The 16,967-nt window shown below is 43.2% G+C and overlaps 1 protein-coding gene across 1 annotated transcript; it reads right to left on the bottom strand.

Annotated features, from left to right (window-relative positions):
- Positions 1-1,417: 1,417 nt before the first annotated feature.
- Positions 1,418-16,665, bottom strand: LOC129847405 (endonuclease domain-containing 1 protein-like). Its single transcript, XM_055915193.1, has 4 exons — positions 16,579-16,665; positions 15,387-15,738; positions 4,819-5,075; positions 1,418-2,925 (listed from the first exon to the last, which is right to left on the bottom strand). Exons 2-4 carry the CDS (start codon positions 15,394-15,396, stop codon positions 2,236-2,238), a joined length of 957 nt encoding a protein of 318 aa, XP_055771168.1. The 5' UTR covers positions 15,397-15,738; positions 16,579-16,665; the 3' UTR covers positions 1,418-2,235.
- Positions 16,666-16,967: the final 302 nt, after the last annotated feature.

Genomic DNA, 16,967 nt, shown 5'->3' with positions numbered 1-16,967 from the left:
CTTTGCACAACCTGGGAGGAGAAGGACTCTTCACATGGAGTGAGTTTCAAACATTTCTCTACACGGCTGCTAACCTTGCCAATGAAAGGCCCATAGATGCAAGAACTCAAAGCCGGGAGGACTGCATAGAATACATCAGCCCAAATTCCCTTCTGCTTGGACGGATTGGACCCAGAGGAGATCTTGGATGCTTTGATTTTGAAAGCTACCCATACAAAAGATTGAGAGCTATCCAAACAGAAGTTGACCGGTTCTGGAGGAAGTGGAGTCAGTTAGCTGGGCCCAATCTATTCGTGAGGAGTAAATGGCACACAACACATAGGAATGTGGCTGTTGGAGATGTTGTCTGGCTGGCTGACCAAAATGCCTGGAGGGGTCACTACAAACTAGCCAGAGTCATCAGTGTCAACATTGACAAGAAGGGCATCGTCAGAGATGTGCATGTCAGAACTTTTCCCAGCTACCCAGTCTCAACTGTGAAGCCTGCTCAAGAGAAGTCAAAGACACTCTCAACTAAAATACCTGCTACAGTTCTTCATAGGGATGTCAGACGCATCATTGTTATACTTCCTGTTGAAGAAGGAAGAGCCTGATAGCTGAAATCGAACATGCCCAACACAGAGGTTCGTGTGACCTCCTTCGGTTCAAGAACCAGGAGGTCAAGTGGGAGGTGTTGCGTCAAAACAGAACACTCAAAACAGAACACTCAAAACATGAGCACAATGGCAGCTCTTCCTTTAAAGACCTCCAGGCCTCAAGAGGGCAGATAACCCAAAAAACACAGGTGGAACTAAAAAATTGAGCCAGGATTTCTGGAGGGACTACTTTTACATGCGCACCTGTCAGATAAGCATGGGTATAAAATGTTTGGTCCTCAACATACACACAGCTCATTGTTCAACCCTAAAGACGCAACTGGTATGTAATGTTTGGAATTATTTATTATGTTGCATCCAGTGCTTAGCAATTTACATGTTTAACTCTGGTAGGAATTTTGACTTTTGTTGTGGATATTTTCTGACCTCAGAAGTAATTGCTAGAAGTGCTAGATTAAATTGTTTAAACGTTTACTTTATTCAAAGCCATGCTTTGTTGCTGTGTCATGCATTGTTTAGTGTAAAATAATGCATGTTTATTCTCTGTTTGTTTAAGGTTATCAACCTATTCCTAGTGCTATTCCTAGTGCTAGTGCTATTCCTATTGCTATTGCTATTCCTATTCCCTATTCCTCTGTGATTCAACTACTCTATTCAACAAATCAACTATTTCAACATATTCAACAAATGGCATCAAAACCATAATAAAACACTGGAAAGGAATTGAGTTGTCCCTTTGCATCCTTCACGGGTTGAGCAAGCCGTTTTCAAGTTTGGGCAGAGCTGAAAATAATTATAACACCTAGACAACTTGACACCCTTATTACCACTATAACCCTTATTACCCCTATAACCCTTATTACCACTATAACCCTTATTACCCCCTATAACCCTTATTACCACTATAACCCTTATTACCCCTATTACCCTTATTACCACTATAACCCTTATTACCCCTATAACCCTTATTACCACTATAACCCTTATAACCCCCTATAACCACTATAACCACTATAACCCTTATAACCACTATAACCACTATAACCCTTATAACCACTATAACCCTTATAACCACTATAACCCTTATTACCCCCTATAACCCTTATTACCACTATAACCCTTATAACCCCTATTACCCTTATTACCACTATAACCCTTATTACCCCTATAACCCTTATTACCCCTATAACCCTTATAACCCCCTATAACCACTATAACCACTATAACCCTTATAACCACTATAACCCTTATAACCACTATAACCCTTATTACCCCTATAACCCTTATTACCCCTATAACCCGCATTACCACCATAACCCTTATTACCACTATAACCCTTATTACCACTATAACCCTTATTACCACTATAACCCTTATTACCCCTATAACCCTTATAACCCTTATAACCCTTATTACCACTATAACCACTATAACCCTTATTACCACTATAACCCCTATAACCCTTATTACCACTATAACCCTTATTACCACTATAACCCTTATAACCCCTATTACCCGTATTACCCCCTATAACCACTATAATCATTACTCTAACCGTAACAAGTGGTTGCATATCAACATCATTTCAACAGAGTTTAGTTGATAGTTTGTTGATATAGTCTGAGCATCTGTACCTTGATCATCCAATTCTATTCATCATGGAATTGTAAAGATTCCTGACTGTGGAAGAAATGATTTGAAGAGAATTCTTCCAACTGGGTGGGTTAGAGGTAATGGTCGGTTTAGGACCTCTTGGACAATCCTTGGGGAACACCTGGACACGACCACCATGGTGAAATTGGTTCAACATCTTTTCGAGTGCTCCCAAGGTTTCTGGTTTCAATGTTTTCCTCTTTACCTTCTTGTTCCACCCCCAGTGTGCTTCGGCCATCCACTTTTTCTTCTTGTTCAAACAGCAGTAGGCTGTCCACATGAGATCTGGGATGTTCACTCGGTCGTTCAGTGCGTTCTTCAGTGTGTTGTTCAATGCGTTCTTCATTGTGTTGCTCTTACTGGGCACCGCTCCAGTCACCACATAGGCCTTTATCTTCCTGTTGTTACTAAAACAGTCCGTCATCAGCTTTTCTCTGACATTTCTCTCCATTTCCTTCCAGCTGCCATCGTTGAAGGACACCACCTGGGGAACGATGTTGGTCAGGGTAAAGGTGGACTTCTGAGTATCAAGGTCATGAGCATGTGAATTTGGGAAGAGGTGACCTCTGTTCACCCCTTTATTTTGTATTGAGTTACTATAGTCGTAGTTCCCAGCCTGGTGTTGATAGTGTTCTCCCATCATCTTCATTTCAGGGCTGTTGTTTACCCCGTTGAGCTGCAGGAAACAATCATACATCCATTCATTCACAACCTTTCTGTACAATAAACCCTCTTTTCTGTACAATAAACCCTCTTTTCTGTACAATAAACCCTCTTTTCTGTACAATAAACCCTCTTTTCTGTACAATAAACCCTCTTTTCTGTACAATAAACCCTATTTTCTGTACAATAAACCCCCTTTTCTGTACAATAAACCCTCTTTTCTGTACAATAAACCCTATTTTCCGGGGGAGGAGGTTCACAATCAAGACAATCAATCAAGTCTCTACACCCTCCATAGTGGTAGTTTTATATTCTGTAACATAACTGTCTGTGATATACAGTTGAAGTCGGAAGTTTACATACACCTTAGCCAAATAGATTTAAACTCAATGTTTCACAATTCCTGACATTTAATCCTAGTACAAATTCCCTGGTAGGTCAGGTAGGATCACCACTTCATTTAAAGAATGTGAAATGTCAGAATAATAGTAGAGAGAATGATTTATTTCAGCTTTTACATACACGTTTACATACACTCAATTAGTATTTGGTAGCATTGCCTTTAAATTGTTAACTTGGGTCAAACATTTCAGGTAGCCTTCCACAAGATTCGCACAATAAGTTGGGAGCATTTCGGCCCATTCCTCCTGACAGAGCTGGTGTAACTGAGCCAGGTTTTTAGGCCTCCTTGCTCGCCCACGCTTTTTCAGTTCTGCCCACAAATGTTCTATAGGATTGAGGTCAGGGCTTTGTGATGGCCACTCCAATACCTTGACTTTGTTGTCCTTAAGCCATTTTGCCACAACTTTGGAAGTATTCTTGGGGTAATTATTCGTTTGGAAGACCCATTTGCGACCAAGTTTTAACTTCCTGACTGATGTCTTGAGATGTTGCCTCAATATATCCACATAATTTTCCTTCCTCATGATGCCATCTATTTTATGAAGTGCACCAGTCCCTCCTGCAGCAAAGCACCCCCATCAGACCAGAGGACATTTCTCCAAAAAGTACGATCTTTGTCCCCATGTGCAGTTGCAAACCGTGGTCTGGCTTTTTTATGGCGGTTTTGGAGCAGTGGCTTCTTCCTTGCTGAGCGGCCTTTCAGGTTATGTCGATATAGGACTCGTTTTACTGTGGATATAGATACCTTTGTACCTGTTTCCTCCAGCATCTTCACAAGGTCCTTTGCTGTTGTTCTCGGATTGATTTGCACTTTTCGCACCAAAGTGCGTTCAGCTCTAGAAGACAGAACGCGTCTCATTCGCGAGCGGTATGACGGCTGCGTGTTCCCATGGTGTTTATACTTGCATACTATTGTTTGTATAGATGAACGTGGTACCTTCAGGTGTTTGGAAATTGCTCCCAAGGATGAACCAGACTTGGAGGTCTACAATTTTGTTTCTGAAGTCTTGGCTGATTTCTTTAGATTTTCCCATTATGTCATGCGAAGAGGCACTGAGTCTGAAGGTAGGCCTTGAAATACATCCACAGGTACACCTCCAATTGACTCAAATGATGTCAATTAGCCATTTCAGAAGCTTCTAAAGCTATGACATAATTTTCTGGAATTTTCCAAGCTGTTTAAAGGCACAGTCAACTTAGTGTATGTAAACTTCTGACCCACTGGAATTATGATACAATTAATATTCTGACACAAATCGGTGATACAATAAATTATAAAAGTGAAATAATCTGTCTGTTAACAATTGTTGGAAAAATTACTTGTGTCATGCAAAGTAGATGTCCTAACCGACTTGCCAAAACTATAGTTTGTCAACAAGAAATGTGTGGAGTGGTTGAAAAATGAGTTTTAATGACTCCAACCTAAGTGTCTGTAAACTTCTGACTTGAACTGTATAGCAGTAAACAAATCATGTCATGTTATATGAAAAAACATTAGTCCTACCTGGGGCTCTATCATCCAGGGTTGATTTGGTCTGGGGTCTGTAGGAGGACCAGTGAAGGTGTAGGCTGAGAACACAGGGATCCTGTTGGTCGTGTCGTAGAGAGTTGCAAACCTGTAGATGTTGTTGAACAACTGGCAGATCGGCTTGTAGCGGTTCTGGTCCTGGACTTTCCCACCAACCAAAATACCTGGGAGATTTGGAGTTGTCTCCTCCAGGAAGAACTTCTGGCACTGTGGAACATCACTGAACTTCTTCACTACACGAGAGAGAGCAGGAGGAAGGAGAGAGAGAAGGAGGAGAGTAGAGAGATGATTCAATACCCCCATCATCACCTGAAGACTGTACACCACAGAGACAAAGATGAAGTTACAGAGACCAGTTGGTAGACTGGAGACTGTTGAGCTGAGTCAGGACAGACTGCTTTAAATAGTTATTTCAGAGACCAGTTGGTAGACTGGAGACTGTTGAGCTGAGTCAGGACAGACTGCTTTAAATAGGTTTTCAGAGACTCCTCCTTCAGATGTCAAGACAGAAAGGGTTGATTTGCATAAACCCCTCTGTATGTTTCCATGGAAACTGCTGTAACAAATAACATGTGACTCACCTGTAGTTTCTAACACGTATGGACCCAGAACTTAATCACACAAGATTATAGTTCTGGGTTAACGAGATTAGACTGCTCAAATAGTGACTGAATCCACACTTTGGTTCTGGTAGAAAAAGGTTTTAGGATAAAAACATGACTTTACTCAGCATAGTCTGTCAGAAGATACACATCACACTATTACAACAGTGGGACTGTTCTGGAATTACGGTTGCTGAGTTCACATTCATTAATAACTTCTTAAGACTAGGGGGCGGTATTTTCGTTTTTGTCTAAAAAACGTACCCATTTGAAACTGCCTATTTCTCAGCCCCCGAAACTAGAATATGCATATAATTGTCAGATTAGGATAGAAAACACTCTAAAGTTTCCAAAACTGTCTTAATATTGTCTGTGAGTTAAACAGAACTGATATTGTAGGCGAAAACCGGAGGAAAATCCAATCAGGAAGTGCCCCTGTTTTTGAAACCTCTCTGTTCCTATGCATCCCTATTGCCCATTTAAAGGGATATCAACCAGACATCTTTTTCTATGGCTTCCCTAAGGTGTCAACAGCCTTTAGACATAGTTTCAGGCTTTTATTTTGAAGAATGAGCGTGAACGACCACATTGCGTAAGTGGATATGTGGGGGCTCTCAAAGTGAGTTGTGCGCAAAAGGGAAAGGCAGCCATTGATACTCCCGGTCCTAGTGAAAAGCCAACTGTCCCGGTTGATATATTATCGAATAGACATTTGAAAAACACCCTGAGGATGGGATATAAAAAACGTTTGACATGTTTCTGTGGACATTATGGATATAATTTGGAATTTTTGTCTGCGTTGTCGTGACCGCTCTTTCCGGTGGATTCCTGGGCATAACGCAGCAAACTAATGGAGGTATTTGGATATAAAAAATATCTTTAAGGAACAAAAGGAACATTTGTTGTCTAACTGGGAGTCTCGTGAGTGAAAACATCCGAAGATCATCAAAGGTAAACGATTAATTTGATTGCTTTTCTGATTTTCGTGACCAAGTTACCTGATGCTAAGTGTACTTATTGTTTCGTCCAGCGATCGATAAACTTACACAAACGCTTGTATTGCTTTCGCTGTAAAGACGACAGGTGGATTAACAAAAGGCTAAGCTGTGTTTTGCAATATTGCACTTGTGATTTCATGAATATGAATATTTTCTAGTAATATTATTTACCTGTGGCGCTATGCTACGCTATGCTAGTCAGCGTTTCTGATGACAATTATCCCGGATCCGGGATGGGTGGTTATCCCACAAGGCTTAACACTTCTAACTCAGCAACTCAAAGAAGTAAACTTGCATTTCCCTTGACCAGCAAGTCAACATATTTAGTATGATGTCTCAAAGGCCTCACATACAGTCGTGGCCAAAAGTTTTTAAAATGACACAAATATTAATTTTCACAAAGTCTGCTGCCTCAGTTTGTATCATGGCAATTTGCATATACTCCAGAATGTTATGAAGAGTGATCAGATGAATTGCATTTAATTGCAAAGTCCCTCTTTGCCATGCAAATTAATTGAATCCCCCAAAAACATTTCCACTGCATTTCAGCCCTGCCACAAAAGGACCAGCTGACATCATGTCATTGATTCTCTCGTTAACACAGGTGTAAGTGTTGACGAGGACAATGCTGGAGATCACTCTGTCATGCTGATTGAGTTTGAATAACAGACTGGAAGCTTCAAAAGGAGGGTGGTGCTTGGAATCATTGTTCTTTCTCTGTCAACCATGGTTACCTGCAAGGAAACATGCGCCGTCATCATTGCTTTGCACAAAAAGGGCTTCACAGGCAAGGATATTGTCACGCCCTGACCATAGTTTGCTTTGTATGTTTCTATGTTTTGTTTGGTCAGGGTGTGATCTGAGTGGGCATTCTATGTTGTATGTCTAGTTTGTCTGTTTCTGTGTTTGGCCTGATATGGTTCTCAATCAGAGGCAGGTGTTAGTCGTTGTCTCTGATTGGGAACCATATTTAGGTAGCCTGTTTTGTATTGTGGGTTGTGGGTGATTGTTTCCTGTTTCTGTGTCTTTGTGTATGTCACCATACGGGACTGTTGCGTTTTCGTTCGTTTGTCCGTTTATTGTTTTGTATGGTTATTCAGTGTTATTCGTTAATAAAAGTAACGATGTATTCATATCACGCTGCGCATTGGTCCTCCGATCCTTCTTACTACTCATCCTCAGATGAGGAGGACGACGAAGATGACAGATATTGCTGCCAGTAAGATTGCACCTAAATCAACCATTTATCGGATCATCAAGAACTTCAAGGAGAGCGGTTCAATTGTTGTGAAGAAGGCTTCAGGGCGCCCAAGGAAGTCCAGCAAGCGCCAGGACCATCTTCTAAAGTTGATTCAGCTGCGGGATCGGGGCACCACCAGTACAGAGCTTGCTCAGGAATGGCAGCAGGCAGGTGTGAGTGCATCTGCACACACAGTGAAGTGAAGACTTTTGGAGGATGGCCTGGTGTCAAGAAGGGCAGCAAAGAAGCCACTTCTCTCCTGGAAAAACATCGGGGACAGACTGATATTCTGCAAAAGGTACAGGGATTGGACTGCTGAGGACTGGGGTAAAGTGATTTTCTCTGATGAATCCCCTTTCCGATTGTTTGGGGAATCCGGACAAAAGCTTGTCTGGAGAAGACAAGGTGAGCGCTACCATCAGTCCTGTGTCATGCCAGCCAACAGTAAAGCATCCTGAGACCATTCATGTGTGGGGTTGCTTCTCAGCCAAGGGAGTGGACTCACTCACAATTTTGCCTAAGAACACAGCCATGAATAAAGAATGGTACCAACACATCCTCCGATAGCAACTTCTCCCAACCATCCAGGAACAGTTTGGTGATGAACAATGCCTTTTCCAGCATGATGGAGCACCTTGCCATAAGGCAAAAGTGATAACTGAGTGGCTCGGGGAACAAAACATCGATATTTTGGGTCCATGGCCAGGAAACTCCCCAGACCTTTATCCCACTAAGAATTTGTGGTCAATCCTCAAGAGGCGGGTGGACAAACAAAAACCCACAAATTCTGACAAACTCCAAGCATTGATTATGCAATAATGGGATGTCAAATGGGTGATGATACACGTTTTTTTTTTTTTTTTTTTTTAGTAGACAATTCAATGTTAGTCCCCGTCCCCATGGTAACCTCTCAAACAATTTATTCCGACCAGGTGTTTGAAATGTGTGCTCTCACCCAGCTATTAAAAGGCGGCTATTTAAGAGACTGGTGGGTGATTCTGTAACGGCGGTCCTCCTCCTCTTCTACCGAAAAGGAGGAGTAGTGATCGAACCAAGGCGCAGTGGAGTTTAACGACATAATTTATTTAACAAAACACGAAAATGACTAAACTAACAAAAACAACAAACGGTGTAGACAGACCTATACGACGAACTCACATAAAACAAGAAGAACGCACGAATAGGACAATTAGACTACACAAACCGAACAAACCGTAACAGTCCCGTATGGTGCAAACAATTACACAGACACGGAAGACAATCACCCACAACGAACACTGTGACAACGCCTACCTAAATATGACTCTTAATTAGAGGAACGCCAAACACCTGCCTCTAATTAAGAGCCATACCAGGCAACCCAAAACCAACACAGAAACAGAAAACATAGAATGCCCACCCAACCTCACGTCCTGACCAACTAACACACATAACAAACTAACATAAATAGGTCAGGAACGTGACATTACCCCCCCCATAAGGTGCGAACTCCGGGCGCACCAGCACAAAGTCTAGGGGAGGGTCTGGGTGGGCATCTAACCACGGTGGTGGCTCAGGCTCCGGGCGAGGTCCCCACCCCACCATAGTCAATCCTAGCCTCCCTCTCCCTCTACAAATGTCCACCCTCAATTTACCCCCACAAAATCCTCTTCGTAACATCAATGACATGAACAGCACCGGGACAGAGAGATTAATCAAGACAGAGGGATAGATAAGAATAAAGAGGTAGATCAAGATAGAGAGGGAGATCATAATAGAGGGGCAACTCCGGACTGAAAGGCAGCTCCGGACAGAGAGACAGCTCTGGACTGAGGGGCAGTTCTGGGTATATAGCCATTTCTGGCTGAAGGGCAGCTCCTGGCTGACTGACGAATCTGGACGCTCATGGCAGGCTGACGGCTCTCGACGCTCATGGCTGGCTGACGGCTCTCGACGCTCATGGCAGGCTGACGGCTCTCGACACTCATGGCAGGCTGACGGCTCTCGACGCTCATGGCAGGCTGACGGCTCTCGACGCTCATGGCTGGCTGACGGCTCTCGACGCTCATGGCAGGCTGACGGCTCTCGACGCTCATGGCAGGCTGACGGCTCTCGACGCTCATGGCAGGCTGACGGCTCTGGCAGATCCTGTCTGGTTGGCGGCTCTGGCAGATCCTGTCTGGTTGGCGGCTCTGGCAGATCCTGTCTGGTTGGCGGCTCTGTTAGATCCTGTCTGGTTGGCGGCTCTGGCAGATCCTGTCTGACGGACGGCCCTAGCGGCTCCTGTCTGGCGGGCGGCTCTAGCGGCTCCTGTCTGGCGGACGGCTCTGTAGGCTCATGGCAGACGGGCGGCTTTGCAGGCTCATGGCAGACGGGCGGCTTTGCAGGCTCATTGCAGACGGCTGGCTCAGACGGCGCTGGGGAGACGGATGGCTCAGATGGCGCTGGGGAGACGGATGGCTCAGATGGCGCTGGGGAGACGGATGGCTCAGATGGCGCTGGTGAGACGGATGACTCTGGCCGGATAAGGCGCACTGTAGACCTGGTGCGTGGTGCCGGAACTGGAGGCACCGGGCTAAGGACACGCACCCTCACACTAGTGCGGGGAGCAGGGACAGGGCACACTGTACTCTCAAAGCCCACTCTATACCTGATGCGTGGTACCGGCACTGGTGACACCGGGCTGAGGACAAGCACATCAGGATTAGTAGGGGGAGAAGATACAGTGTGTACAGGGCTCTGGAGACGCACAGGAGGCTTAGTGCGTGGTGCCGGAACTGGAGGCACCGAACTGGATACACGCACTACAGGGAGAGTAAGTGGAGGAGGAACAGGGCTCAGGAGACGCACTGGTAGCCTAGTGCGTAGTGTAGGCACTGTAGGTACTAGGCTGGGGCGGGGAGGTGGCGCCGGAAATACCGGACCGTGGAGACGTACTGGCACTCTTGAGCATTGAGCCTGCCCAACCTTACCTGGTTGAATGCTCCCGGTAGCCCGACCAGTGCGGGGAGGTGGAATAACCCGCACCGGGCTATGTAGGCGAACCGGGGAAACCATGCGTAAGGCAGGTGCCATGTATGCCGGCCCGAGGAGACGCACTGGAGACCAGACGCGTTGAGCCGGCCTCATGACACCTGGCTCAATACCCAATCTAGCCCTACCAGTGCGGGGAGGTGGAATAACCCGCACTGGGCTATGCACTCGTACAGGAGACACCGTGCGCTCTACTGCGTAACACGGCGCCTGCCCGTACTCCCGCTCTCCACGGTAAGCCTGGGAAGTGGGCGCAGGTCTCCTACCTGCCCTTGGCCCACTACCTCTTAGCCACCCCCCAAGAAATTTTTGGGTGTTACTCACGGGCTTTTTGGGCTTCCGTGCCAGACGTGTTCCCTCATAACTCCGGTTCCTCTCTCCGGTTGCCTCTGCTCTCCTCAGTGCCTCCAGCTGTTCCCATGGGAGGCGATCCCTACCAGCCAGGATCTCCTCCCATGTGTAGCAACCTTTCCCGTCCAATATATCGTCCCAAGTCCATTCCTCCTTCTTTTCCTGTCCCTTCCTCCTTTTACTCCGCTGCTTGGTTCTGGCTTCATTCTGGTGGGTGATTCTGTAACGGCGGTCCTCCTCCTCTTCAACCGAAAAGGAGGAGTAGTGATCGAACCAAGGCGCAGTGGAGTTTAACGACATAATTTATTTAACAAAACACGAAAATGACTAAACTAACAAAAACAACAAACGGTGTAGACAGACCTATACGACGAACTCACATAAAACAAGAAGAACGCACGAATAGGACAATTAGACTACACAAACCGAACAAACCGTAACAGTCCCGTATGGTGCAAACAATTACACAGACACGGAAGACAATCACCCACAACGAACACTGTGACAACGCCTACCTAAATATGACTCTTAATTAGAGGAACGCCAAACACCTGCCTCTAATTAAGAGCCATACCAGGCAACCCAAAACCAACACAGAAACAGAAAACATAGAATGCCCACCCAACCTCACGTCCTGACCAACTAACACACATAACAAACTAACATAAATAGGTCAGGAACGTGACAGATTATGCAATAATGGGATGCCATCAGTCAGGATGTGGCCCAGAAGTTAACTGACAGCATGCCAGGGCAGATTGCAGAGGTCTTGAAAAAAAGGGTCAAATATTGCAAATATTGACACTTTGCATCAACTTCATGTAATTGTCAATAAAAGCCTTTGACACTTATGAAATGCTTGTAATTATTCTTCAGTATTCCATAGTAACATCTGACAAAAATATCTAAAGAGCCTGAAGCAGCAAACTTTGTGGAAATTAATATTTGTGTCATTCCCAAAACATTTGGCCAAGACTGTATACTACCACAGGAGAAACCATGTCTGTGTCTAATGCAGCTGGTTTGACCCTCTGGGAAGAATAAACTTGGTTTGGTTCAAGTTGTCACTCTAGTAATAGAACCTAACAGCATATTCTGTGGTCTGACCACTGCTGAGTTTATTTCCAGTAACTGAAGTAGGTCACAGTAAGAGTTGACACAAGGCTGTGTATGTAGAGTTAGAACATGTGGTTCCTAACAACACTGTGGTCAGAGCAGCACTGGACTGATTAACACCTCAGACTCAGCAGCTGTAGATTCTTCAGTTGAGGCCTTTTCTCAGTAAGAGTAGAGGAGACTGGGGAACAAACTAACACTTTTAGACTTTAGTTTATTATGAAAATATTATTTAAGTTAGATTAATAATATTTTTATACTAACAACATATCTCAGCTACCATTACACACTAAGTATGCTCCTTGGACATACTACCAGTCATTTACAATTCAACCAAAGGTGGAGGGAATTAAATGTTACAATTGACCCAGTAGGTGAATGTTCCACAGGTCAATAATTTAACAAAAAGAGAGGAGGCAAGTATATTTACTCAAGTGTCTCAAAAACCTTTTTTTATTGAAGAAAAAACTTAAATAAAACTAAAAGTAATCAATGGATTTAAACAAAACCTCTTGGTCATGTAGCGACTAGAGCGATATGGCCAAAAGATCATATTATATTTTTCACATTTTTGACGGTATTTAATGTTTTTGATTAATAAAAGTTGTCAATTTTCTTTATGAGTAGTGTGTGATCCTACGGTGGCAACACATATATTCTGAATTATTTCAATGTCAATTATTTCAAAGTCTTTCTCCATTCTGATTGGCTTATTCTGTTCAATTCAACTTCAACCTAAAATCATTTCCTGCATTTCCATCTTTGTCTGCATTTCCTGCACTCATTTCAGATCATTTCCACAGGGCCACGATATGGGCAAAAATACTAGGCCTTATTTTAACCAAATGTTGCAATTGCGATTTAGATCAAAACACTTGGGTGAACTTTTGGAATCATGGAAATAGAATGTTTATTATAATTCTATAGTTAGAATATAAATAATAGTGGGTACTTTGAATACAGTGGTGTTTGACATGACAACGAATGAAAATGCCATGGATGAGTTATTGTGACAGGGTAGGAACCAAAGGGATGTTCAGTGTTTCCTAGGGGACCCTATAATCTTTGGCTACATTACATATGCATGCTTTGCCTCTTTCCTCTTTGATTTAGAAGTTGAACAAACAACATGCTGATTTAGCCAGCTAACTAGCGTGTTAGCCATTAGTGGCAAACACGATTTAGCTTAACTTGCTAAGAAAATCCAAACGAGCTGCTTGCAGATGTAAGAAACACAAAGTAATATCGTAATTATAGATGTGGATTATTATATTATTATATTATATTAAGATCAAAGTGGAAACAACATCGTTGTCATCAACATTGTTGCATGTGCTGCATTGACCAATCAGACTGAACGAAAGTGTCTGTTGTCAAGCAACAACACATGTTCTCCTTGAGTGACAGGGGGCGGGACTAGGTCTGTGTGGAAAGTGGCGTGGAGAGAGAGAAAGAGAGAGAGAGCGGAGAGGGATGGCTCAAGTAGCAGAGTAAACTATAAAAATGGACGTTACACACAGCGTATCACATTTAACAAACCAAACATTCAAATACCGTTCTAGAAAGTAAAGTAAAAACTCAAACCGGTCCTTGTATCAACACTGGTATATAGTAAAATACAGTATACCGCCCAGCCCTAGTAGAGACACTAACCAACCATTATCACATTGAAAAAGAGCTTTCTACCTGGTTACTAATTGGACTTATTTATCTGTTACAACTGACCCTGTGTTACTTTGTTCCCCAGTCTACCCTACCTTCATGTATAACATTTAAAATGACTGCTTCACTTAAGTAAAACATGTTTAACTTCTTCACCTACATACAAATGTTAAACAGCTGAAGCAGGTCACACAGTTTTACTTCCTGTAAAGGTGTGGACGTTTATTTGTTAAGTGTTCACATCAAATGTTGACTTAAATGTTGGTCTTGTATGAAATACTATTGTTGGGGGTTACCCTGGGGGTCGGAGGTGGGGCTACACCAATGCCATGATTAATAAAATGCTAATTAATTCCTTAAAAATCATACAATGTTATTTTCAGGATTTTTGTTTTAGATTCCGTCTCTCACAGTTGAAGTGTACCTATGATAAAAATTACAGACCTTTGTAAGTAGGAAAACCTGCAAAATCGGCAGTGTATCAAATACTTGTTCTCCCCACTGTATGTGATAACCTTTGTGTGCTTGCAATGTGCAACGATGTAAAAGTACTGGGTGATGGAGATGTCCTGCATTAGTTCTCAGGCTGAGAACTGTCTGCTCCTGCTGATAGTCACTCAGCCGCAAGGCCAAGATGTTCTGAAAGTAGCAAAGGGCCTGAGACCACACAGGTGTGGTTGATGGCTCATAGCAGAGTGACAAACCACAGTCATGCTTTTCTCATCTTAGATACCTTGTATCTAATCCAATGCAACAATGTTAAGGTATGATTGACGTATGCATTTGACATAGGTTGTCCACACCACCTGGTATAAAGAGTGTTGTCCACACCACCTGGTATAAAGAGTGTCGTCTCCTGTTTTACCACACAGATCTTTACTATAGACTACTGAGGTATTCTGGATGTGAATCTCTGTCTGCAATTACATTTTATTACTAAAGAGTTTTATACCAAGGTTCCTGTGTCATCTATCTGGAAGACTGATTGTTGAAGGAAACTCACATCACCCCAGACAAAGGACACTATGAATACATTTCTTATTTCATGAAACTACAGGAATCCTTTGTTTCAGGGAAATATTATATTTGTTCAACATGCGTGTGGGGAGGAGTTCCCCTTTCTGTCCAATGAGGTCATTTCTGGACAATATTTCAGCAAGTAAAATGATGGTTCTACTTTAGAATGTGGAACACACAGCCAATAGGGAGGTTTGATTGTTACACATGATAAATAGTCACACCTGTTCCACATACAGAGGAGTTTATACAACCCTCCTTGTCCAGTCTTGACCACTAATTATACCAGACAGGACTCATCTTCATACAGAGGAGTTTATCCAACCCTCCTTGTCCAGTCTTGACCACTAATTATACCAGACAGGACTAACTCTAGGCCAGTTCCTCTGTTTACTTCAGACACATCTTCTTCCACATATCATCACAGAAAAGTTAATCAGTTAGATAATGTTTACCCAGTGGCATCCTGAGGCATTGATAGATCATGAGAGAAGAAAATATTAAATGACCATTTCTAAGCTGCTCATTTATTATGGAAAAACTCACCCCAGCACATTCTGAGACAGGAAGGACATCACCCTCTTCTGGTCTTCACCCCACCAGGGACAGTGATGAACTGTGAGCTCTGTAGGAGGCTCCTGGTAAACAGCATCCGGTCAATCCACTGCTGCTTCTTGTTGAGAGATGCCCGCCGGCTCTCTGGAATCACCAGCTGCATTTAAGGGAGAGAGAGAGAGAGGCAGGAAGGACATCACCCTCTTCTGGTCTTCACCCCACTGGGGCAAGTTCAGAAGCCTGGGGTGGATACAAGGGGGCCTGGGGTAGATCACCAGGGACAGGGGCCGAACGTGAGGCAGGAGGGAGCGCTGGAGGTACCTGTACGTCCATGGGTTCATACCTAATACATACAGAGAATACATAAGTGACAGATACAGTACTAAGCATTCTGAGCACCATGACAGCAGATCTACAGCATGAAAGGTAAGTGACAGATACTAGATTTAGTTGTGTAACTAAAGGACAAAGAATGCATAGGCCTTTATGACAGATACAGGAAGGAGTGTCATAATGGAAGGGGTTTCATCTGTAAAAAGTCCACACTGCATTTATGGAAAGCTGTGTATCATTCAATACATGGACAAATAGTAAGATTAACACAATGCATATCTTCCATTATTGTAAAGTATTCATGCTTGCAGAATGCCAAGGGACTTGAATAGCCTACCTAACATTGCAATACATTGCAGAACCATATTCATGTGTAGATTGAAATGCAAGGCAAATATCCCGAATATCACACCATTAAACTAGATAACATAATACATGTATTAGCTAATCCATGACTGATACATGTTGAATAAAACTGTTATACACTGGAACCGAAAATAAACTACTGTACAGTAGCATGCTAAAGTTACTGAACTGTAGCCTGCATCACGTAAACACTATTTCACAACTTCACAGACGTCTTACACCATACAACAAAGCACGAATATAAGCGATAGTATGCATTAAAATAGCTACGATTGTAAAAATAGTATTGAAAATGCAGACAAGTGACCGCTGATTGTACCGGTAGTTACAGATACCAAACCAATGCTACGGGTATCATAGGTAGATGACTGCAGAGATTGAACTGTATAATGTTTTCAATTCGCTTTTCCATTCTTCTTACAACTTCACAGATGTAACAATAAGATGACAATCCATTTCATCCAACCTTATTAAAGATACTTACTCTGTAACTCTCCTTGTGATTTAAACAATGATCCGATGAAGGGAAAGTGTCTTCTTCTTCGATGGAGTTTAACGGCGGTTGACATCCAATGTTAAGGTGCATTACCGCCACCAGCTGGACGAGGTATTAAATAAGAAACGTAAAAACAATATCCCGGATAAGAGGTAAAACGATATCATATAAAATAAAACACGTCAACTAAAAAAAGCATCATACGTCTTCAATCACAGTCCACTCCAAAATACATCCCTACACCGGCTCAGGGGCCTGTGATGGGGCTACATTCACCGACAGGATTTCTGGCACCGAGGAAATCAGGAAGACCCCCAAAAACGTTCAGCTGCATTCACAATGATTCCAATGTTCTTAGACTTCTTCTCTGCTTGTGT

Source organism: Salvelinus fontinalis, unplaced genomic scaffold (genome assembly GCF_029448725.1).
Source record: "Salvelinus fontinalis isolate EN_2023a unplaced genomic scaffold, ASM2944872v1 scaffold_0827, whole genome shotgun sequence".
In the NCBI taxonomy this organism is placed as follows: Eukaryota; Metazoa; Chordata; class Actinopteri; order Salmoniformes; family Salmonidae; genus Salvelinus; species Salvelinus fontinalis.
The sequence above is the reverse complement of the archived record's forward strand: the minus strand, read 5'-3'. Positions and strand labels throughout refer to the sequence as shown.

Bases quoted from the DNA above. Each gene is read 5' to 3' on its own strand.
- LOC129847405 (XM_055915193.1), bottom strand. The intron at 2,926-4,818 runs GTAGGACTAATG...TGTTTCCTGCAG, and splicing joins CCTGGATGATAGAGCCCCAG to CTCAACGGGGTAAACAACAG.